General features: G+C 42.8%; 1 protein-coding gene across 1 annotated transcript in view; it reads left to right on the forward strand.

The window, feature by feature from the left end:
* LOC109038983 (transient receptor potential cation channel subfamily A member 1) overlaps positions 1-24,397 on the forward strand; it is a 29,534-nt gene extending 5,137 nt beyond the window's left edge. The window contains exons 4-13 of the mRNA XM_072299533.1: positions 685-982; positions 3,598-3,821; positions 5,656-6,003; positions 6,799-7,039; positions 8,173-8,452; positions 8,957-9,162; positions 10,124-10,422; positions 11,760-12,017; positions 15,178-15,600; positions 21,914-24,397. Of these exons, the coding sequence (XP_072155634.1) occupies positions 685-982; positions 3,598-3,821; positions 5,656-6,003; positions 6,799-7,039; positions 8,173-8,452; positions 8,957-9,162; positions 10,124-10,422; positions 11,760-12,017; positions 15,178-15,600; positions 21,914-22,156 (2,820 nt within the window). The 3' untranslated portion in view covers positions 22,157-24,397. The remainder of the gene's footprint in view (positions 1-684; positions 983-3,597; positions 3,822-5,655; positions 6,004-6,798; positions 7,040-8,172; positions 8,453-8,956; positions 9,163-10,123; positions 10,423-11,759; positions 12,018-15,177; positions 15,601-21,913) is intronic.
* Positions 24,398-24,509: the final 112 nt, after the last annotated feature.

Below are 24,509 nucleotides of genomic sequence, written 5' to 3' on the forward strand. Positions count from 1 at the left end.
AAGACAGCATTTTTAATTTTTCGCCAAATCGCCTGGTTTTAGATGTATTTATGTAAAATCGATTTTAAGGTGTTGAGATTCTTCCCTCTGCTTGATGCGAACCTCGAGACTTTGCTGTAAATTTATGAAAAGCTTAATTGATTTATCGTGTTAGCAGAACTGTAGGCATGAGTTGAGATATCAGATTTAATCAGACACTCAGGGAGGAAGAACAAGAGGACGTCTCCTATCAAGTTGACACTCATATGTGATAAAAATTTGTTGTTCGTTTGCTCATTAAAGCTTGAGGTTCATTTGTGTCGTAAGATTCCATAATTATTCGCTGTAATTGGGACAGAGCTACCACGGATAGGTAAAATTCGCAAATAATTCAAAACCAATCCACCACATCACACCAATGAAATAAGGGTGTGCTAATTCCCCGAGGGGTTTTGGGAGGATAGAGGACTTTGGCGGCTAGGTGTCGCAGAGCGCCAGAGAGCGCTTTCAACACTGCAAACGAGTTTCATGGTCCGGTAGTTTCACCGCCGATGCAGACCTTCAATGAGCAAAATAACATAGAGTTGAGGATATTTAGAGTGAGCCCAAAAATGACCCTTGTCGATACCTCTTCTTTACAACTGGTCCTTCATACCAATTTTTTTAGGCCTGTGTTTATCTCATGATCCTCGTTTTCCTGGGCAGATGTCAGCGATGCAGCTGGGCGCGACGGCGCTTCACGTGGCGTCGCAGCGGGCCAAGTGCTACTGCGTCAAGTTCCTCTTCAAGGCGGGGGCGAGCACGACGGCCCGGGACGCCAGGGACCTGACCCCGATGGACGTCGTCGGGGAGCTCTCGGGCCCCGAGGAACGGGAGTACTGCGCCCGCGACCAGTGGGCACGGGTCCCCCTCGGCGACGACTCCGACGACGACGCCGCCCCCAGACTCCTCCGCTCCACTCACCACTTCGTCCAGTCCAGAGGCATTCCTAGCGACGACGAAGGTAGGTGATGCTCGTTCAGCTCAACGCTACAGCCAATATTACGCCATGGTTTGGTGTCAAGTGCACAAAAAAAAAAAAAATAAATAAATAAAAAAAAAAACAAGCGGGAAAGTTCTTACTGTCGTATTAGAAAAGCGCTCAGGTTTTAGTCAATGTATTTAGTGAAGAAAGGAAGTATAAACTCCGTCGACTTGGCTGGGTAATGGAAATAAAACATCAGCTGATAGCAAACAAAGGTTACCAAGGAAACCGTAAACGCGATTTTTCGTTTCCCGAAAATGATAGTCACCGTTGAGCTCATCAGGCGCGTTTTTTTAGGCTTCATTTGAGTTCAACGATCAATTTCGATAAGAATTACTCTACCGCTAAGAAATTTTCTTATAGACGAACGACCGAAACTACCTGCGCATTACGTTAAAAGCGTAAAACACGGTTTTCACAGCTTTATCTATTTTAAAACTGGACCCCCCCCCCCCCCCAAAAGCCTACACATCGATTAGCTGGTGCGCCATTTAAACGAATTAGCACTAGTATACTAGTACTCTAGAGGCAAGTCGAAATAAAAAAGCGCTGCCTATCGGCTGAGCGCTTAAAAAAAAAAAAAAAAAAAAAAAAAAAAAAAAAAAAAAACTCCTGTCATGGAAGCCTTACACTCAAAAAAAGGTATGACTCTGAGACCCATAAAAAATGGCTCGGAGATCCATAATTTCTAACCAAAGTGTCTTACCGTCTGCAGTATGGCTTTCTGAGCCATACTTTATTGGTCGTGAACCTATAAGTATGGCTCCACGAACTATATTACATGGCTCCATGATCCACAACTCGGCCGGTAAGTCACTCTTCCCACACTTGTTTTTGAGTGTACCCACGGGTTATATAGACATACCTAGTGTCCCCATATACTGAGAGTGAAGACAATGCAAATTTATTTCTGATTGGTTCCCGTATTGTAGGCCTTCGCAGTGTCACAAACGGGAATAAAGATTACAGTTTTACCAATTGCAAAGATTATAAACTGGAATGGACCGAAGAGTAGGAGGTATGGCGAGAAACAAAAATAAAATAATGCCGAAATCACACGCTGAATTTGGCAGCTGAATATAGAAGTCAAGAGTCATCGCTCAGCAGCTGATATCTCGCAAATTCGAGTTATTTTCATCTAGATGTGTATCAAATCTATTCGAATAGTTCAGACAAATCCGACATTATCCGATGGTCCCTGAGAATCGTTGCTGAATTTTGCGCTTAAAATTCAGGCATCGGGCCGATGACTTCCACATTCAAGCCATATTCAGCTCCTACATTCAGCGTATGATTGCGGCATCAGAGTGAGGACGGAGACAGGAATTTGAGAATGGGTTGATCAAAGATTACAGCGAAGGTCCAATTCGTTCTATTTCTTTTTAATGCAACCAAAAAAAAAAGAAAAATTGAATATCATCCCACTTTCTAAATCGTTACGACGAGGGTACATATTTTCCCTTCAATGGAGAATTTGCACGCAATTTTTTTATTGCTTCATCTGAAAGTGCCTAATGAGCTGAGTTCGCAATATTTTTCATAATTTTTTTCTGACATGGGAAATTGGAGAAAAATTGATTTAAAAGTGAGAAAATGTGCCGCCTTGTGACGTCATCTGGCGGCATTTCCCATTTAAACACATGTATTTTAGCAGAATCGGTTATTTTGTCATATCTCCTCTAATAATTGCTCAATTTATGAATCAAGGGTATCTTCGTGTTCAGTTCACTCAGAGGATTCCACTTAAACAGGAAATTCATCAAAATTCAGACCCTTGCAAATTCTCCATTATAGTAAAAACTGGAGCAGGAAGTGAAAAATGACAACACGCAGCCTTATAGCATTCCTACAGTCTTGTATGCGCTAATATGCGTTTCACACGAACTGACCGACTGCACTGCGTCTGGTGCAACGCGCGAAGTATTCATGCAGTCTTGTAGGTGCTAATATAGGCTTGACGCAGACCGCACTGTTTGAGTTTGGCGCAATGCGTGAAGTTTTCCTGAAGTCTTGCAGGCGCTAATATACATTTAACGCCGGCCGCACTATGTTTAGCGCGATTATTCGAACGCGAGTTAGAATAATCGCGGCATCAAATAACAGGGCTGAAAAGGCCATACTGTGTTTCGACGCCGTACGTGCATTCCAACGTTGCCTCGTTTTTCCCAATTAAATATTTTTCCGAGAAAATTTCGGAAAGTTCCTCATTCCCACGACCATTATTCAATCTTTTCACTTCATTTATCATCGATTACTTGTCAACAAACTAACCTAAACTACCGTTAACATAACAGTGCGTTTATTTTCCAACTGTTTCCTGTTCTGCCAAACTTCTATACCTTAAATTAACTTCATTTTATATTCGCGCGTTCCTGTAGCAGATGTTAATGTTCCGCGATTCGCGCAATCCTTGTAACTTTTTCGCGCAATCCTCATATATTTTCACAGACCAAAAAGTCCAATTTGTCTAATCTTTATTCCCGTTTGTGATATCCACAAGCCGCGCTGTCTCAACTCTCTCTATGAAGAGACTCTAGTTGTATCTCTCGCGTGCAACGTTCAACAGACCCATGCAAATTATGATTTGATTTCAGCGGCCAGATCGTATTTGAGTGACTCGAGGTCCCGGCGCGGCTCGCACATCGACCTGGAAGATCCACCGGAGGAAACGAACGACATGATGCGAAACATTATCAACATGTTCATCATGAGCGGGGCCCAGCTCGACGGCGAGACCAACGAGGAACTCGAGACGTTCCTCAAGAGTAAGAAAATGACGCCGCTCCACACAGCAGTGCTCAAAGGCAACCTTTCAGTGGTACGAATATTCATCCTCAAATTCTTCGAGCTCTTTCCAGTTAAATAACACGTACCAAGCGGCCAAAATTTCACCGGAAAAGCAAAACTAGCGGTTCATTAATTGAGGGGCTTGGAGGACAAGGCGCATAAGTGCAGATTTTGAAAAAATTGAGTTATTAATGATGTCAAGTAAAACTAGTCTTAATGCACATTCTGTGAAAAAGAAGCTCCTAAATTTCAGTACTTAAGCATCAAAAAATCAGTATGAACTTTCTTTCCGCCATAAGGGTCTATGTGATTTTGAAACTTCAAACACGTAGGTATTTCTCGAAATAGCGAAAACTGCACTCGCACGCCTTGTCTTCCAAGCACCTTAATTTAGGAATCCGTATGAAATGAATACGTTCCCCTCGCGTAAAATATTGGGAGCACAAAAATTCCAGTCTCGACAGAGATTCAAAAAACTGATCAGCGGTGGCTCGTAGAACAATTTTGAATTTAATTTTGGCACGTGGGATTCATCCGTAGAGTACGTACAGTCGTAAAGTAATGAAGTAAGCTGAGGTCATGTTCCGGTCGACGAGTTCCGAGCCAGGTGTGCGCCGAGATTCGGTCTGATTTTCGATACACTTTCGACCCAAAATGACGATGAATAATAAGTGATAATTCATGACCTCTTTGTTTACATGATGGCAGCGTATCCATGCACTGAAAACAATCTATTATGTATCGAAATGGTGACCGGGCACCGCACAGAAGTCATGGAATTCATTGACTGGAAAATGCTTAAAATGGGGCCAGCTCCTCCATCCCTATTACGTCTCTATATACTCTATGTATTCTTTTGTTGTTTGGAAGCATATACAAATTTGATACATGCTCTAAGAACTTGTGATTCTGTAGAATCTCAAGAAAAAAGACTTCTTTGGATAAAAATTGGGGATTGTCGCCTCGTTCTGAGAGGATTTTCGGGTACAGTATAGTGAGCACTTGCACCAGTTGCATTCTCTACCAGGGCTCTCTTGAAGGCTGACGTTCCGAAAACAGGTCCAATTAGTTTCAATTACAAAAAATATATATACCTAACGTATAGCGTTTAGATGCATTCTCATTATTATGAACCAAACTCAATATTTTCGACAAAGGTTAAAAAAATTACACAGAATATGTCTCAAAATCCGTTATAAATTGACTATTGTCAAGGATACGACCAAATGTTCGTACGTGGATGTCAAATTATTAAAATTAATCAAAATTAGTCAAACTTTATCGACAAGTGGCACTTGCCTTTGGGACAGATCTAACACTGATGTCAGTAGCAAATAACACCTTAGTCAGTGCCGCAGAAGACTAACATCAGTGCAAACACTTTTGATTTCAACTCAGTACTCATGAGGACTGATCTCAGAGCAACCATTGATCAGATTATAATCAGTCTCGGTGAGCATTAACCTGACACAGATCAAGACTGACATCAGTCAAACGCCGCAGGTTTACAAGTCCCTATATTTGGACCGCGCGTTTAGCAGAGAGGAACCAAGCTACATCAGCTATTGCAAAATTTAACCGGGCAATTTAATGTTTTACTAGAGAACGTTCGAGCGGATTCCTTTGAAAATTTTGAGGAATTTACCCCGCACTGGGCAGTAAATTAACTAAAATTCGTACAAAAATCCGCACAACCGTTTTCATGTAAAAAATTCAATTGCCCATTAATTTGGCAATGATGATGTGGCTTGCTTCCTTTCTGCTTAACTCGGTCCATTTCTCCATGATTTGTCACGGTGCTATGAACTCCACCTCCGAATGATTACATTTTGTTTTTGCAGCAATGATTTCTTAATTGTGCACAGGTGAGAATCTTACTAGAGAACGACTTCGATGCGACGATTTTGAACGAGGATGGCCTAGCTCCCATTCATCTGGCCGTTCAAGAGGGCAGTTTGGAGGTTCTGAAAATCCTGTTGAGTGGCGAGGGACGACGCCAGAGATTAATCAATTTGAAAAACGCCAAAGGGCTGACTCCTCTCCACATGGCGGTGCTCCAAGAATGGGCCAGCGGCGTGAGTCTCCTCCTCGAAGCGGGGGCGGACCTGGTTGTCACGACTTCGCATGACGCGAACACTGTGCTCCATCTAGCGGCCCAAAAGGGAAACGCCAAGCTCATCAACGAGCTCCTCACCGTCGTGGAGGCCAAAGCGGTACGTCTGGTATTACATCAATAATCCATTCAAAAATTATATTTGTCGCAGGCAAATGGTTAAATCAGACATTTTATTAAATTTCTAGGCAAATGGTCATATGGATTGCATTTTGCAAAAAGGAACCAAGAGCATTTCAATGTTGCAAAAATATGAAATTTGCACGGTCATTTTTGTCTTACATTTACAGTTTTTGAGGTGTAAATAGGAACTGTTTACAGGTGATCAGGTGTTTTTTCCAAGACAAAATTAGTTGCACATTCTCAGTGACATTGCAATGCTCTTGGTTCCTTTTTGCAAAACTCACTCCAAATATTCTTACTTAGACTGAAATTCTGATTATTTTGCTGACTGTGGACAAAATAGTTCTTTAATCGTGTGGGAAAGAATTTTGTAAAAAAATTTGCTTCATACGATCATAAATACGTTTCTCTGGTCCTTGAATGCAAGTTTATCTCAAAATATGCAGCATTTCATAAAATAAAAAGTTTTCATAATTTGGACGGTTGAAGAAACACGAGGAGCATTTTTGAACGGGAAACACAATGAGAGTTTGTACTTTGACGGATTTTTAGTCTCAAAATATTGAAAAGTTGGAAGGTCTATGTGAAAACATAAAAAACCCCCATAAACTCTAAAAATGACCATGCCTCAATTTTCCTCGCCAAAACCTGTAAGAGGATGACAGGAAATTAGACACGGCGCTATATCCCTAATTAATTACGATACTAATATTTAACGCGCTCAACACTACTTTACTATCTGCTATTCTACTATTCTGCTATATTGACACAGATCATTGACGCCAAAAACAAGACCCACCACACAGCCCTAATGATTTCGGTGATCAGTGGAGACACGGATTCTGTGGAGGCTCTTCTGAACCATAACGCTGATACTCTTGTCACTCTTCCAAGTAACGTCACGGTTCTGCATCTGGCAACACAACAAGGATCAAGTGCCGTTCTCGAATTTCTTCTATCACAAGATGAACACAAGTCCAAAAGCCTTGTCAATACAAGAGAAACTATAACAGGTGGGTAAATACTGAATATAATTTCGCTCGGGCCGAAGTGTTCGAGTTTTTCGGTGACTTCGGTCACATCACGCGGTACATTTGAGTGAGAGTTAGATTTGTACCGGGTTAAGCAGAGAGGAACCAAGCCACATCAAATATTGCCAAATTCAATCGGGCAAATTAATTTTTTACATGAAAACACGGTTATGCGGATTACATACAAATTTACATACGGATACAAATTTCTGACTCTTGCAAATTCTCCGTTCACCTAAATGATCTCAAATGAAATTATCAAAAATTGCGACACGATATTTTCGTTCGTTCTTTTTCTTTTTAATGCAAAAAAAAATTTAAAAAAATAATAAGTAAATAAATATCATCCCACTTTCTAAATCGTTACAACGAGGATACATATTTTCCCTTCAATTATGGTAAAAACTGGAGCTCGAGTCAAAAATGACAACAAGCAGCCCTACAGCATTCCTACAGTGTTGTAGGTGCGCTTCACGCCAACTAACCGACAGCACTGCGTTTGGCGCAATGCGAGAAGTATTCATACAGTCTCGTAGGCGCTGATATGGGCTTGACGCAGACCGCACTGTTTGGCGCAATGCGTGAAGTTTTCCTGAAGTCTTGCAGGCGCTAATATACATTTAACGCCGGCCGCACTGTGTTTAGCGCTATTATTCGAACTTGAGTTAGAATAATCGCGGCATCGAATTATATAGCTTAAAAGACCTATGTTGTGTTTCGACACCGTAGGTGCATTCCAACGTTGCCTCGTTTCTCCCGATTAATTTTTTTTCCGAGAAAAAATAAGAAAGTTCTTTGTACCCACGACCACTATTCAATCTTTTCACTTCATTTTTTTCACTTTTCTTTTCATTTATCATCGATGACTTGTCAACAAACTAACCTAAACTACCTGGCGTTAACATAACAGTTCGTTTATTTTCCAACTGTTTCCTGTTTTGCCAAACTTCTACCTTAAATTAACTTCAGTTTAAATTCGCGCATTCATGTAGCAGATGTTAATGTTTCGATTCGCGCAATCCTTGTGTCTTTTTCGCGCGATCCTTGTACCTTTTTTGCGCAATCCTCATGTATTTTCTTAGACCTTTCACGGAATCCTGAATTACCGTTTTCAGGGACGACTCCACTACACGCCGCGGCTTTGCGAGGCTACACGGATTGCGTCAAATGTCTGCTGCAACACGAGGCGGACGTCTACGCAAAGGCCAGTGACGTGCCTTACTTCGGCGGGACTGCGCTGCACTTGGCGTCGCGCAAAGGTCACGCCAGCGTCGTCAAAGCCCTCGTCGAGCACGACAAGAACCTTGTCGGTTGTTACAACACTAATCGATGGTACCCACTCCACATCGCCGCCAGGTTCGGACACCGCAATTGCGTTAAGGAAATCATTATCGGGTGAGCACTGGTCATATGATGGATATGTTTCGGGGTGAAACTACAGGGTGGTCTAAAAATAAACCGGAGCGTGTCCTATAAGTCAAAATAAGATACGGATATGATTGGAGGTGAATACATAGGGTGATACAAAAATTAACCGCCAGACTGCAGGATCGTGTGCTATTCGTCAAAATAAGACTTTTTCCATCTACGGAATGTTTTCAAAACATGATTGAATATTAATTTTCAAAAAGATTAAGTGGCATTTTTTTTTTATTAGTTTAGGAAAATTGGTAAAATCGTCCATTTCCTTTTTTTACTTGAAAAAAGTGCAGAATTTTCTTTTGGAATGTAAATTGTGTTTTACAAGGATACAAAACTTATGAGGCCTTCAAAATTCAAATATTCGCCTGCGTATTGTTGAGAAATCCTGTTTTGGCTATGAGCCTACGACCTACAGAAAAAGATCCGATTATATCAACACCATCACTACAGACAGTAACTTCCACGTGTCTTTTGCAGCGGCGGAAATTTAGCAGAGATGGTCAAAGACAACGAAGGAACCGATAGAACTGCCATCGAAATCCTACTGTGGTGTTTGCCGCAACCGGTGAAGCTCGTCAACCAACTTTTGGATTCGGCCATCACTGTGAACGGGTACCCACTGAATCATGCACGATGCATCGTCAAGCTCCATTACGACATTCTCTGCCCCGGCACCACCGGTGGTACGTCCTCTCCCATTGCTTTCGCCTTTTTTAATGCCAAAATAAATTATTCCTGCCATAAAGTTCGCAACACTTGTGGAGGTCGTTAGTGCGACTGATAGCAACAAGTTGCTGCGCAAAATAGTTCGGCGGAGACAAGAGAACAAAATTATGTAAACTCCACTCGACTCGCGTGAACAGATTTTCAAAAAAGGCTCTAATCTGCCGTGCTTAACATAAAAACCGTATGAATATATGCGGACGTTGCCACATTTTATCTGATAAAATATACATTTTCCGGTAGACTTGCGAATCTTTTCCTCTTGGATTGTTCAGAGAATTCCACTCTCAATTTATTCTTGTGATTCTGAAAATTTCGGGGGATAGCACTCATACATTTTCTTAGAGTGTTAATATTTTATCGAGAAAAATGGAGATGTTGCATGAGTGAGGAATTTGCGATTTGACTGTTGATTCTTATGTAAAAGTTCGCGAGAAACACGATGGTGCCACTGGTTTTCTCTGAAATCATCTCCCAAGCTCAAAATGGGCCCAAGGCCAAAATGGAGGGGATATCCCACGCTATCCTGAGAGTCCACGTCTACATCAAGACAAACTCTCCATGCCAAAGATAGGGTGCGAATACATTAGCAGGGATGCCGTGTTTTCAGTTAGAGTCCCCAAATGAAGTGGCAGCCCTGTCAATATGTATTTGCTCCCTATCTATGCATGGAGAGTTTGTTTTGATATAGAGGTGGACTCTCAGGATAGCGTGGGATGTCCCCTCCATTTTGGCCTCAAGTTGAGAGCTGTTTTTGAGCTTGGGAGATAATTTCAGAGAAAACCAGTGGCACCATCGTGTCTCTCGCGAACTTTTACATGAGAATCAATTGTCAAATCGCAAATTCCTCACACATGCAACATCTCCATTTGGAAAATTTTGAGGTCTTCACATTTCCTTACGTTGCCCTTGGTTATGCAGGTCGGCAAATGCGGGTGTTGACGAGTATCCTGAACGCGGGCGACAAGCCCCTGAAGGAGAGCGCCCTTCCGCACCCTCTCGTCGAGACGTTCCTGCACTTCAAGTGGAAGAAGCTGTGCGGGATCTTCCTGTGCTTCGCCCTGGTCAACACCCTTTTCACCGTCTCGCTCACTGCCCGCTCCATGCTCCTCCACCTCCATCGCTCGCCCGAGGCCCAGAAGGGATTCTTCGCCGCCGCCGTTGCCGATGCCGTCTGCCAGTTCTTCCTCTTCCTCACCTTCCCTGCTATCATAGTCAAGGTCCGATCAACCCTCACTGAAAAAAATAATATGCTGTTTTAGCACATAGGATGTCAAAAATGTGTCTGGTGATGCCAAGATGCTGCCTTGATTACCCACGCAACTAAATTTGCATTCACTAGGAATGCAAAGTTAACTCTGGAAGGCAATCAAGGTAGCATCTTAGGAATCAACAGACACACTTTTTGACATCCTGGATGCTAAAACAGCATACTTTTCATGCTCTTAGCCTCGCCCTTCTACACCCGCTGGTAACCTTAGTTAAAAGTTTAAAAGTATATTCAGAGAGTTATTGGGTGGGCCGGAGTCCCCCGCCCCCCGGTCACGGAAAGTTCCTAGTCTCGCCCATGGTAAACAGGGACTCAGAGCATACCTGTTAAGCTAAAATTGGACGTATTTCTATCAAACAGACCTATGTGGGGGTGAGAAATATGGGGTGTGTCCGTTAGTTCTCTGGCCGTAAGAGTGAATGAGAATAATAAAGCGCCAGTGACGTCAGCGGCAATGATGAATCATCCGACTCGCGAGGAGGTAATCGTCGTCGGAGCGCTTTAACTCATGAGCCCTGTCCACAACGCTCTCGTCCCATGCCCGCGGCTCATGAGTCCCGCATTCAGTTGGCACATAGGTCTGTTTGATAGAATGTAATATCCCGCTTTTTCCAATTCTTCAAAAGGAATCACGCCCACTTTTACATTGCTTCTTATGCATCTTAAACGAGCACACCCCATATTTCTCACCTGCACATAGGTCTGTTTGGTAGAAATACGTCCAATTAAGGTTGATACTGCGTAGCTCCCTATGTATTTTAACCAATGAAAAAAAAAAAAAAAAACCACTCAGTTCGAGCGAATCACGACATCACGACCTATCAGCAGTTCAATTAAACTAATTTGAGAACGAATGTTACAGGACGTCTCTTATAAACTCCAGCCATCCGTTTAAAAAATGTAGTTTTGGGTAAAAACTCACTTTGAGATTGATTTATCAACCATGCACGCTCCATCACTGCAAGACTCCATTTCAGAGGGTTATAAGTTAACCCTCCATGGCATGAATTAATTTTGGATTTAATAATGTACATTAATCTATCTTGTAGCTTGCTTAAAAACATAGAGTACCAAATTTTCTTTCAAAATTTTGAATTTTTGGGAATCGGTTATTCACAAAGAAAAAAAAACCAATGAAAATTTGCAAAATCATGCCGCAGAGGAAAGATTCAATTTTTAAAACCTCAAAATTACGCTGTTACGAATTTGTAACGCTATGCCATAGAGGGTTAAGTTAACTTAGAGAGACTCATGCCAAAAATAATTACACGATTTTTTTCCTTGCAGGAGCTGTTACACGCGAGTCAGCAAGAGAAGTATTACTGGTCTGACTTCGAGTCGTGGCTCAAGTGGAGTGTCCTGGCCTTGACGGCTCTCACCCTGGCTTCGTCCGACCTGGGCTGGGGTTACGAGGAGGCCCAAAAACACGCCAATTCCTTTGCAGTCCTCTTGGCATGGATTCACCTACTCGTTCTGCTCTCTCGTCTCCCCAGCTGGGGCCTCCACGTCCTCATGTTCTTCTCCGTTGCTCGCAATTTCATCAAAGTAAGTGCTAACCATTAGCGGATTGAGAACGTTAGGAGCCGTGTCCAGTGACACAAAGTGAAGAGGAAGAGCGAAAATATACGCAAAATCTTTTTTTTAGACTGAAATCTTGGACATTGCGCAACCCAGATGGTTAATAATGCCCCTGACTTAACCCTTAAAATAAGACTACCTCCCAGCACTCAACCAATCAAATAGCCGTTACTGAAGAGGGAGAATCAGTTAAGAGTGCTCCTTCAGACGCATGTTTAGGCCAATATTAGATCCGAATAAAAGAGGCCAAAATTACCAAATCATGATGAATTCTGTAAAAGATAAACCTTCAATGAGCAAAAAATCGTACAGTTGAGGGAACCCAAACGGTGGGTCCCAAAACTGCCCTAATTAATCACGGAAAAAATAGGGAGAGGTTAGGTCTCAACTTAAACATTTCCAATTAATTGCGGTAGCAGCCCAATTAGTTAGGTTACTAACCCAAATGTTTCGGTACAGGCCCGCCACAAAGGGAGGGATACTGGGTCCCTGGTACCGGGGCCCGGGCCCCGGAGGGGGCTCGTGCTGCCCGCAAAAAACCACTCTGAATTCACATGCAACCCTTGTTTCGTAAGAAAAAGTGAAAAATTTACCCTAAAAATTTCGCAAAAGGTGAATAAATTTTCAAAAACACGCTGGGGCACTGTAGAATTCTTCTTAAATTTTCAAAGAAGTATACTTCTTGGAAAATTTCTATCTACTTTCAAGATTTTCAGTGCAGAAGGATATTTTTAGTAACTGCGTTTCACTTTCTTCCGTCGTCAGATGCTAAGAGCCTCCAGTCTGGGCATCCTCGACTTCAATGGCTCATGATTCAACTCCCTTGCCATGAACAAACAAAGGGGGATTCCAGGGGGCCTGACCCCCTTAGAATTGAAAATAGTATCATATGCTCCCCCAAAAAATACAAGTTTTCCAGATGTTTTCCGGACTCGACGGATGCCCGTGTGGCATTCAATGAATTGAAGGCGTTTTGACTCCCGGTGCATTAGTTGAAGGCGGAAGCTGGTTGATTGATGGACGCATTGGTGACAACGCTTTGATGCAACTATTCAATCTCAGGCTGAGGAAGCCGCGCAAAGCCCGAGGGCCAAGCGCGATCAAATCTACGCCTCGAACTACATAAAATTGGACAGAAAAGTCGACAAGGGTTACATGGACTATTTCGAGGTCAAAATCGAAAACCTACCGATCATACTGAAACAAAGTTAGTCCCATGTAAAAATACCCGAAGAGTTCAATTTTCAGGTCCAGAAAGTTCCACTATTCCGCTGAACCGCACGATCAGAATCCATGCGACTGAACTTTTAAAAACTGTTAAAAACACCCGTATCTCGGCTTTCTAAGTCGCGATGAACTTCGGACTATTAACAAGTAAATCTTCGTCTCCAACGTAGTTGAAGGCGAAACGAATCTCTTTTTTCTTCTCTTCAATATCTAGAAATATCGATCGGGGTTGCATGGGCTAACATTTCGAGGTCAAAATCTAAAGTTCACCGATTCAGCTACAACCAAGATAATCTTTGGTAACATGACCCAAGAAGTACAATTTTCGGGTCTAAAATGCTTAAAAAGTTTATTGAGGCTCACAAGTAGCGATAAAAGAGTAAATCATTGAAAACGGTAAAAAATACGAAAGTTTTACGTTATTAGTTCACGAATGATCCGAGGAAAAATGAAACTTACTCCGGAAGTCTGCACCGTCGCAAACAGAGAAACGTCATCTCTCATTTAGCCCATCGATATGTATCCATAAAATTGAGGGAATTTTAGACCCTCAAACTAACCCCCCCCCCCAATTTTGTTGTCCCCTCGCACCTTGTATTCGTCGGTAGTGGGAAACACTAGCTAGACGCGTTTGCCACAGCTCCTTGATACAACAATTCAACCTCAACAGATGTCCGTATTGAGTTCAAAAATCATGGAGAATTTAAGTTTCACGGTAACCAGCTTCTCGAAAAAAAAATTAAATTTCTAAGGAAGTCTGCAACGTCGCAAATGGAGAAACGTCGTCTCTCATTTCGCCCAAAAATGTGTATGTATAAAATTGAAAGCATCATGACTTTCCTCTCTCAACTTATATTCGTCTGTAACGATGAACAATGGGACGCGTTTGCTACGGCGCCTTGATACAACTATACAACCTCGACGGATGTCCGTATTGCGTTCAAAAAATTGAAGGCGTTTTGACTCCCTGCTCAAACTACCTGTAGTTGATTCGATCGACAGACGCGTTGGTCGGCGGTGACGGGGACTTGATGCAACTATTTAAACTTGATGGATGTCCGTATCGCACTGACTGAAGTGCGAAACCACGTATCTCCATTGCGGTGTTTCAAAATTTCCGTTCTTATTACATCTCTTCGTCATGGAAGCTTCAAAATGCGTCCGAATAGATTTACAAATTCAAAAATTTCTTGGAGGATGCCCTTCGGACCCCCCACCCCCGTGCTTGGGGCCCGGGCCTTAATACTGGTACCAGGGCCCAAGTAGAGACGTGCCGGGCCTTTTTCGGTACAACCAAAATTAATCGGAAATGTCTATCATCCAACAAATTGAGACACCTAGTACATACCACAATTTTAGGGGACTAACCCCTCCCTCTTACCCCTACGTTTTTTCGTGATACCTACCCCCACCTTTCACGAAATTGTTCCATGGAATTTTGTATTAAATTTTATTTAGAAATTTCAGATTATTTTAAATCTGCGAGTAGAGCCCAATTCATGCTCTTTCAGCTCTTGAATTCAACTTATCGAATGAAAATTTGGATAGTGTGATTCCGACCCAAGAAATCGACAATTTGATGAAGGATTGAACGGAAACTTGAATATGACGTCACATTAGGCCCGACTTTAGGCGGAGCGAGGTAAGACAGCTAGGGGGGTAAATCAGGGTAAAGACGCGCCTTCAGTTTAGTTGATACATCTGGATATACGAACTAAGTGTACCCTTATCAGGCAGCGGCACTGGCAAGACTGGCATTTCCATTGTCTCGGTACATATCGCCGGTACACTTGCTGGGTGTTGCTGGTTGCCTATCGTCTCGCCTGAAGGGACTCTAGTCTCGCCGAAATTTCCTAATGCGCGGTCTAGATTGTACTATACGTCAATGTATTTTCCGCAGGTGTTCTGCGCCTTCTCGATCCTGATCCTGGGCTTCACGTTCGCGTTCCTGATCCAGTTCGAGGGCTCGGCGCCGTTCACGGACTTCTGGGCGTCGCTGATGAAGGTGGTGGTGATGAGCTCCGAGTTCGACTACGGCTCCATGTTCGAGGAGGACTCGCGGGCGGACCCGGTCGTCGGGCGCCTCATCTTCATCCTCTTCATCGTCCTCGTGGCCGTCGTGCTCATGAACCTCCTCGTCGGTCTCGCCGTCTCCGACATCACCGTCCTCGAGGCCCAGGGCAAGTCCGAGCGCCTCAGCAAGCAGGTCGACTTCCTCAGCCTCATCGAGGGCTTCGTCTTCAACGAGGCCATCCTCAAGTTCGTCCCCGAACGACTCCAGAAGTGGATACAGAGGAAAATCGCAGTGCCCAGCTTCTTGAAGGTAACGCAACCCAATTTAATACACGGTCGCTCCTCTGACGTAGGCGTATCTCGATTTGCACGTGAGCCTCGCTCCTAACATTCCTGACAGTGTATACTGTACTAGGGGGCTATGCTCCCTGGCCGCTACGAGGCCCAACTCCTAGGGGGCGCTTTGCGCTCACTGGCAAAGAAAAACCCGCTTGGATCTAGAGTCCAGATTCTTAAAAACATCGACAAGAAAAAATACTCTTGATTCAATCGGATTTTTGCTTAGGTCAAGAACCAATAAGCCTCTTGATTTGAGCGGATTTCCTTTTGATTTAAGCAAAAATCCGATTGAATCAAGAGTATTTTTTCTTGTTAATGTTTCCAAGAGTCTGGACTCTAGATCCAAGCGACTTTTTTTCCAGTGCTCTCTTAGGCCAGCTCCGAAAAAAACGACGAAAAAAATGAAAAGATTTTCATACCCGACTCTCATTTGTCCAACCTCCCTCTAGCCGAGAGCAATAAGAATCGAATGAGAAAATCGGCATTTATTCCAAACTTCTCGCCAAGACTGAAACGAAACGGAACGAGCATTTCGTCACTTTTGGATAGTTTGTAGCAAAGGTGCATACTTTTGATTCACTTACCTTAACCTTCTAACAGACCGAGATTCAACATTTCCCGCTTAGTTCAATTTGCCCCCCCCCCCCCCTTCTGAGCTCCCCGACAGAACACAGGGGAGAATTTCATGAGCCGCCGTCCGCAGCGCACATTGCAGCACCGCCCGCCTTTCATTATTACACTTCCTCTTGGTAATTTTAATAGTCGGAAATTAAAAAAAAAAAAAAAAAGTTAAAAAAATTAATTTATCACGAAATTGTCCATTTAACAGAATCCGCTAATTCATTGAACCGCTAAGTCAGTGTAAATCGCTTTCTTGGCTAAAAAATGAGTTTAAGGACTTATATGGATCAAGAATCATGATTCGGAGTTTATTTAGTCTTAATGAAGTTGTAGGACCATCGGGCATCGAACTCAGAAAAGCATGTTCTGCAGTAGAGTATCCTATCCGCTCAGCCACCGAGGCTCGTTACAAGCTGAGCTGAGGTGAAATTAGCGAAGCCGGGAGCGCGCCGCGCCGCCAGCGCGGAACGCACACTGACGCCTACAAACCTACACGGCTACTTCACGCATTGCGCAATGCTTGAAGTATCCCTTTGGGTTTGTAGGCGCCAATGCGCGTTTCGAGCTGGCAGCACGCCGCGACGCAGCGTGCAATAAACTTGCCCACGTTGAAAAGATCAGGGTGTTAAAATCTTGGCGATTTAACATCAAATTCGAAATCAGCGACTCGAAACACACCAAAGCCGAAACCTTCGTGATTTTTCAGTCATCAACAGACTTATTTCTTCTTTTTTTTGAGTTCTGGGCCATAAAGCGCCGCGGACAGAGGCTCGTGAAATTCTCTCCTGTGCTTAATCGTTAGCCGCCTAGTCTACTCTTATATAAAAAAAAATATGTATGTATGAGCCGCTTTTACGGCGCGCTAGGGCGCTCTGCGACGCCTATTCTCCACAGGAATCTGTCATGGTAGAGATCCTCCGGAAGGTGGCATCTCTCCATCTCTTCATGGATGCCCTCTACCCACCGTTTGGCTGGACGCCCTCTCCGTCGCCTACCTGGGGGGACCCACTCCAACACCTTCTTCGGCAACCTGGTATCAGCCATTCTCTGCACATGCCCATACCATACCAATTGCTTGGTCATGATATCGTGCACAATCGTCCCCTCAACGCCCATTATCTCTCGGACACGTTCATTCCTGACACGTTCTCTCCTCGAGATTCCAGCCGATCGTCGCCAGAAATCCATCTCGGTCGCCTTGAGCATTTCTTGGGTCCGCTTCTTCAACTGCCACACTTCACTGCCATAGGTGATAATAGGCTTGACAACCGAGTTATAAATCCTCTTCTTGTTGTCTTTGGAAATCCTTTGGTCCCAAAGGATCCCATTAAGCATGGCGATGGCTTTCCTTCCTAGAAGATTACGGTCCCGAATGGCCTGATCCAGCTTCCCATCCGAAGTCAGGTTCACCCCCAGGTACTTGTATTGTTCGCAACTTTCTATATGTTGACCATCCTCCAGGACTATGCTTTGCTGAGCACCTCCGACTGACATCTTTTTTGTCTTACGGACACTAACCTCGAGGCCCCATTTCCGGTACTCCTCCACCAACTTTCGGGTCATATACTCCGCGTCATCGTGATCTTGACTTATGACAACCTGGTCGTCAGCAAAGCATAGCGTGAACAGTGTTTCTTGGTCATTTAGAGGGACGCCCATGCCGGCACACTTTCTTTTCCATTCCTTCAGAACGTGCTCTAGATATATCTTAAACAGCGTCGGTGACAGACAACATCCCTGCTTAAGCCCTTGGTGACAAAAAAACCGTCTGAAAGCCTTCCTTGGCACTTAATTCTAAGCAAAAGCCCCCCGATAAAACTGCTTGACTGCCCCAATAAGTCCTTTACTAAAACCAGTTTTCTTCTAGGACTTCCCAGAGTTTCACAAGAGCAGTAGCGTGCGGTCCGGATAAGCAAGGCAAGCACTGCTGCCCAAAGATTTCAAATGAAAGAAGAAAATTATACCTATTACATGTTTTACATTCTAGCAAATATAATTTATAAAAGGTTTTCAGTAAGTAAATTGCATTAAAAACAGAAAGAGAGAGAGACAGAAATACGTGTAGAGCTACAGCAGTAGAAAAGCGGCAGAGCGGATGGAGGTTGGAGGTGGCGCAGCGCGCTGCGCGGCCTGAACACTGGCCAACCCATGCGCTGGAGAATCGCTTGCGATCAGCTGAGCGGAGAGCCATTGCTCGGTGGCGGAATCAAGGCAGGCGGGGAGAGCGGTACGTTCCGAGTCCGAGCCATTCGCTGCGCGATCGCAGCTCGCTTCTCTTGGCCGGTCACCGCAGCGCGCTGCTTCTGCCCATCCGATGCGCTATCTTGTTCCCTCTTTCCGTCGCGGTTGTAATTGCTCCTCCGGAGCAAATGCCCTTAAATTCTATAAAATGTCGCTCACCTTGGATCTGATTGGTGATGAATTGGACAATTCTAAATAATGTTTTAAAAGCAGAAAGCTGTTTTTTAGGGAAATTAAAGTAACTCAAAAAATTCTGAAAAGCTGTAGAATAAAGACTATAATACCTCAAATAAGTGGCAAAATTAGGAGTTAAGAGCATGGAGCCGTCCTCCAATGATCAATAACATTCGAAACAAGTTAAGTAAACGAAATCATAAGTAAGAGAGAGAGAGAAATAAAGCCACAGTTTTTCAAGACGTTCCATCAGATTTCATCCGAAAAACAGAGCATATTGAGTAAAATTTTAAGAATTTTCTAGAGAGGCTAGGGGGAGGAGGAAGGGAAAGAGACTAAGTTAAACACCCCCCCCCCCCCCCCCCCCGGATGGCGAACGCTAGAGCTTGCCCTGTCACTGAACCCACCGCACGCCACTGCACAAGAGGAATACTATCATAAGCCTTTTCAATATCCAAAAACACTAAATGAAGCTCCTGGCCAACAATTCTCTTCTTTTCGGTTAACTGGGTAACACAGAACAGATGATCAGCGGTAGACCGACCAGCCCTAAAACCTGCTTGCTCCTCCGCCTCGAACGGGGTCCACTCCTCTTCGATCTTCGCTTTCAACACTTTTCCATAAATTTTACTTATCGTTCCTGTCACCGCTAACCCTCTGTAGTTCCCACAGTCATCCTTCCTTCCTTTTTTATGCGACGCTGTTATCCAGGCCTCTTTCCATTCTTTCGGGATGTCATCACCGTCAATGCACTTCTGCAGCAAATCCCTGAGATGGTTAACCAACTTGCCAGTCCCACATTTAATTAACTCGGCTGGAATGTTTCCTGGCCCAGGAGCTCTTCCATTCATCAATTCCCTGATTGCTTTGACCACCTCCTCAACTCGAATTTCCATTGAGTGATCCTCGACTATATTTTCAGCATTCCCCGTTTGAAACTCTGGTCGTCCTTCCGTCAATAATTTATTAAAATGTTCGTCAAGCTGTGAGATTGTTATCGGAGATATAATGTCCCGTTTCATGTCCCTTCTTAGGCCTTTGATCAGCTTCCAGCTCTCAGCACTCTTCCTTCCCCCCAGGTATGTGTCAATCCTTGAGCAGTTGGTCTCCCAAGACTCGTTTTTCTTCCTGGTGATTAAAAGACGAACCCTCGCCTGGGCTTTCCTATACGCGCCGCGGGTGTCTGCAGTCCTAGAAGCCAGATAGTCATGGTACTTCCTACGCTTTTCTTCAATTACCTCCTCTACCTCTTTGTCCCACCAGTAGGGTTTCTGTACATCCTTGCTCTCATTACACATACCCAGGGCTTCCTTCGCAGCTGAATGTATGCAACTTTTGATGAACTGGTACAACTCTTCCGCAGTATCGAAAGTTTCTACTCCCAGTTTCTCATCCAGCCGCTTCCTGTAGAGCGCTTTCACGCTTTCATGCTGTAAGCTATCGATGTTGTAGTGCACTTGTTCGATCTTCGTTCCTTGTGGCTGGCACTTCTGATGTTGCAAGGTATTCCTCTGCAGCCCATACTTAACCGGAAATGCAATCTCCGCCTTGAGAAAATGGTGATCACTACCACAGGAGAACCCCCGGCAAACTCTTACTTGTTGAACCTTCATGGTACTCGTTTGCCTGGTGACCGCGTAGTCGATGATTGACTTCAGCCCCCGAGTTTGCTGAACCCACGTGTACTTATGGATATCTCGATGTTGGTAGAATCCGTTCAGTATTTTCAACTCGTTTTGTTCACACATATCAATGATGCGTGCACCGTTGTCATTCATCGCCTCTTCACCGAAAGGTCCAACAACTTTAGAACCATTCCTTCGTCCGGTTCTACCATTCAAATCTCCCATGATAATGACCTCCCTTGTCCTTCCAACCCTCAGAACCTCGTCGTTGAGTTGCTCAAAGAACTGATCCTTTAGATTGACGGGAGCATCATCATTCACACCATATACTCCTAACAGGGCCACCTTGTGACCATGCAGTGTAAGATGCATTCTGATGATCCGCTGGTCTACTGCTTCCCAAGTAGTTATAGACGGACGCAAACTTTTCCGGATAAGTATGGCGACTCCTTGCTGTGCGCGTTGATCTTTACTGACACCACTATAGAACAGATCATAACATCCTAAGTTTTCTGATCCTGTGCCTTTCTTTTTCGTTTCTGTTAACACGGCGACATCTACATTATACTTTTTTACCTCCGATACAACCTCTGTCAATTTATTAGAAATGCCCTGTACATTCCATGTCCCAAAAACCATTGTCCTTTTCCGTAGTTTGTGTCGCAAAATCCGTTTTTTTTCCATTATCACCGAGGCTATCTTTATTAGGCTTTTTAACATTAAGTTTTTTCCGGGTATCGGGGAGTTAGCCCGATGCCCCAACCCCCAACCTGGAGGACCAGGGTTTGATTTTGGAGTACCGTCTCCTAGACAGGCTGCTTTCACCACAGCTATGAGCCCTGTCTGCCCCTCTGATGAGTGGTTCATACGCCATGAAGCCGGTGACCATCTCCACCCCCCTTTAAGGCAGGGGCTACCAGCTGGGGTCCGCAGGCTTGCTAAACCTGTGACAGTACTGAGTACAGTCCCCCATACGGGCATGAAGCAGGCTTATCTGGAGACAATTTCCTGTCGATAGCCGCAAAAATCATGAAAATCGGCTAAGTAGAACGCTGGAACTAAGCGTTACCAGATATGCAAATTTAGGAGGTCTCGAAGCTTATAGTATAGAAGTATAGATACTTAAGTTTACAACGGGAATAGTGCTATGTGCGTATGATGGAAACTTCTCGTCATCGTTTTCTTGTACCAGTACAATTTTGACGGTGTCCTCCAAATGAAAATAATGGAAAGCATTCTCTGAAGTCTAATTAGTCTTCAATATACTCTAGACTATATTTGAGGCGCTTGGAGGACAAGGCGCATAAGTGCAGTTTTTGCCATTTCGAGAAATACGCAATTGAAGTTTTGATATTACCTGAATCCTTATGGTGGAACGAAAGCTTAAACTGACTTTTTGATGCTTAAAAATTGGAATTTGGGAGCAAATTTTCCACAGAATATGCATTATAACTAGTTTTACTTCAATCATCAACATGGCAATTCGTTCAAAAACTGTTCTCATGTGACTTGTCCACGAAGCCCCTCATTTGACCATACACTTCGAGTCGTTATTTTTACAAGGGCTTCCCCTTGAAATAGGGATGTCTAAAAAGCACATTTCTGATTTTAAAATTATTGCAGGTTTATCCGGGAAGGCCTCTCGACGAATCTCTACCGCGGCCATTGAAGGAGTCTGTTCTGGAGACGCTTCGCACGACAGGGAGCAAGAATGCGAGTGTAAATGACGCGTGCACAACGCGGTCATACGAATCAGAAAGTGATTTGGGCGAGGGCAGTGACGATGAGGACGTAAAAAATCTCATCTCCGAGGTCATGACCGAATTGCGAGATATTAAAAAACAAATTGAAATTTTGAAGCGGTAGTGCTTGCTTCAGACTAACCATTCCAAAAGCCTATCCTGCAAGCCGATTGTAGAATCGTTATTGAATGACCTTGATCGATAGATATCATTGGGAAGTTAGGGATTTGTCGATCGAGCTCATTCTATGACAATTCGACAATCGACCTGCTGGGTTCATCGAGTTCCCTCAATTTTCTGAGAAAACTAAACGGTCAGTTATTTCGCTCAAATCACCCGGAGATGATTAAATATACCTACAATACTGCCGTGCCAAGGAAGAACGCCGTACCTATGAACATTCGAGAGTTGCCAAATTTCACCGGATAAAACATGTATTTTTGAAGAAAGTTTATTTTATGTGAGATAAATTTTCAGATATTCCGGATTAAATTGTGAACAAAACCGTCGAAAAAATTTGAAGAAAAATATCCATAATTTTTCAAGTAAATTCGGTTTTTATTGAAGGAGATATGGCAACATCTGGAGGCTAATACGGGGTTCTTCCCTTAGCACGGTAGAATATGTATTTGGTTTTTTTTTTTTTTTTTTTTTTTTCATTTTTAAAGAATCATGATATTCTTAAAATTCTACGACAGAGACATTCTTTGGTTTCCCGTTACCGAGACAAAAGCATACTCGTGGGAATGAAATTGCATAAACCTCGATATTGAAGGCGTTTGTATGACTGTAGCGTCATTCTATCGTTCTGTGCACAGTTTCAAATTTGAAGCGGTTGTCTGGTGCCTGGAGCCCGTTTTAGATTCCTTTTCCATAGAAAAAGTATTCTGAAACGGGCTTCTTGTATACCTAGGTATCAACCTGACATATTTTTTGACAAGACTATCTCTTTTAAATCAAATCTTCCACCACTTTCAACTCCAGGGCAGAAAATGAATATGATAAAAATAAGTACAATCACGTTCACTGATTATTCACACGGCAAAAGTCACATTAAATTCAGAAGTGAAATTTGTAAATGACTTTGAGAAAAAATGAAATATAACGAGGCCTTGCCTAGGTACTCCAAATGTCAAATATCCTAAAAATAATTTTAAAAGAGAACACAACACAGTTGAGTCACCGGTGCAGTGTTGTCTGTTGGGTCCACTTTCTGAATCATAGGGTCTTGAATAGGAATTTTTGGACAATCATGTTTATTAGGTGCCTTCTTTAAACATTTCATTAAGTGCTTCCTTGTGATTGCAAACATTTTAAGTGCCATCACATGACTTTTTGTCAAAAATGTAATTTTTTTTTAGTATTTTTTGAAAAAAATGTTTTTACCTCATTGTTACTGCAATAAATTTATTTATATACTTAGATAAAGTCCTTCTTTCTCGTTTCCATGTATATTTCCTCTTTGACATAATAAAAATGTTAGTACAGTCAGTAAAAGGGAAGTCTAGGGATGGTTTTTAATTTTATTGCAACAATATATACTTGACAAAGAACTGTCAACAGATTTGGTAGGTTTGTGATCATTTTCAAGTTTTTAAGATTTTTGAGGGATTCCTAAAAAGTCTGTTATGATCCGTGTTCATAGGTACCCTTCTAGTAAAATGATAAGTACTTTAAATATTTCAAATTCTTAGAGAGAAAAAAGAAAAGAAAGAAAAAGTTGACATTCTTTGAAATGAAAGCCTCCGCAAAAGGATGTTCAAAATGTCTGAAATTTTGAAGCCAGAAAATTAGCCTACTAAAAATACCTACATTCTATATTCAAAGTAGTATCATCAATCGCTGCGAATTGGACAACTAATTTTGGATCTTAACACCTCTTCCTCTTGAACATGTACACTGCTAGACCTTAAATTTTCTTAACATGTGCCTAAAAATGCCTCTATCCTTGGAGCCTGGTTTTTAGAGACCAATTAAAATTCAAAAATTTAAAACTAGGTCAAGAAGCTAACCAATCAATAAAAACACATACATCATTCAAAATATTGAAAATTCCTCCTCTAAATTTCTTAAGTCATAAACATCAGGCACTTTGGATAAATTAGAAAAGAAAAATGACAGTTTTATCAAAGCTGAGACATATTAACAAGGCTTAAAATAAGTGCTCATAAACCTACAGTTGTTTCCGACTGAATGCACCATTAAGAATGTTTATGACACATTTTAAACATTTCAGTATGGTTAAAGCAGTTGAGGAAGTATCGTGAAAAAATTGGAATGTAACGAGAAATTCCTGTAAGGGTATAGATGGTTTTTCTCGGCTATAGGTAAGAGTTTACACAACTAAGATTTTCCCCCAGCTGTCTATGCATAATTAATTTGCAACGTTCATAATTATTTTATTAAGCTGTAAATACATAAAAAATAAATTACCGTTTTATTAGATTAATGTTTTACTTGCCAGGGCTATGAGGACA

Source organism: Bemisia tabaci, chromosome 4 (genome assembly GCF_918797505.1).
Source record: "Bemisia tabaci chromosome 4, PGI_BMITA_v3".
Lineage (NCBI taxonomy): Eukaryota > Metazoa > Arthropoda > Insecta > Hemiptera > Aleyrodidae > Bemisia > Bemisia tabaci.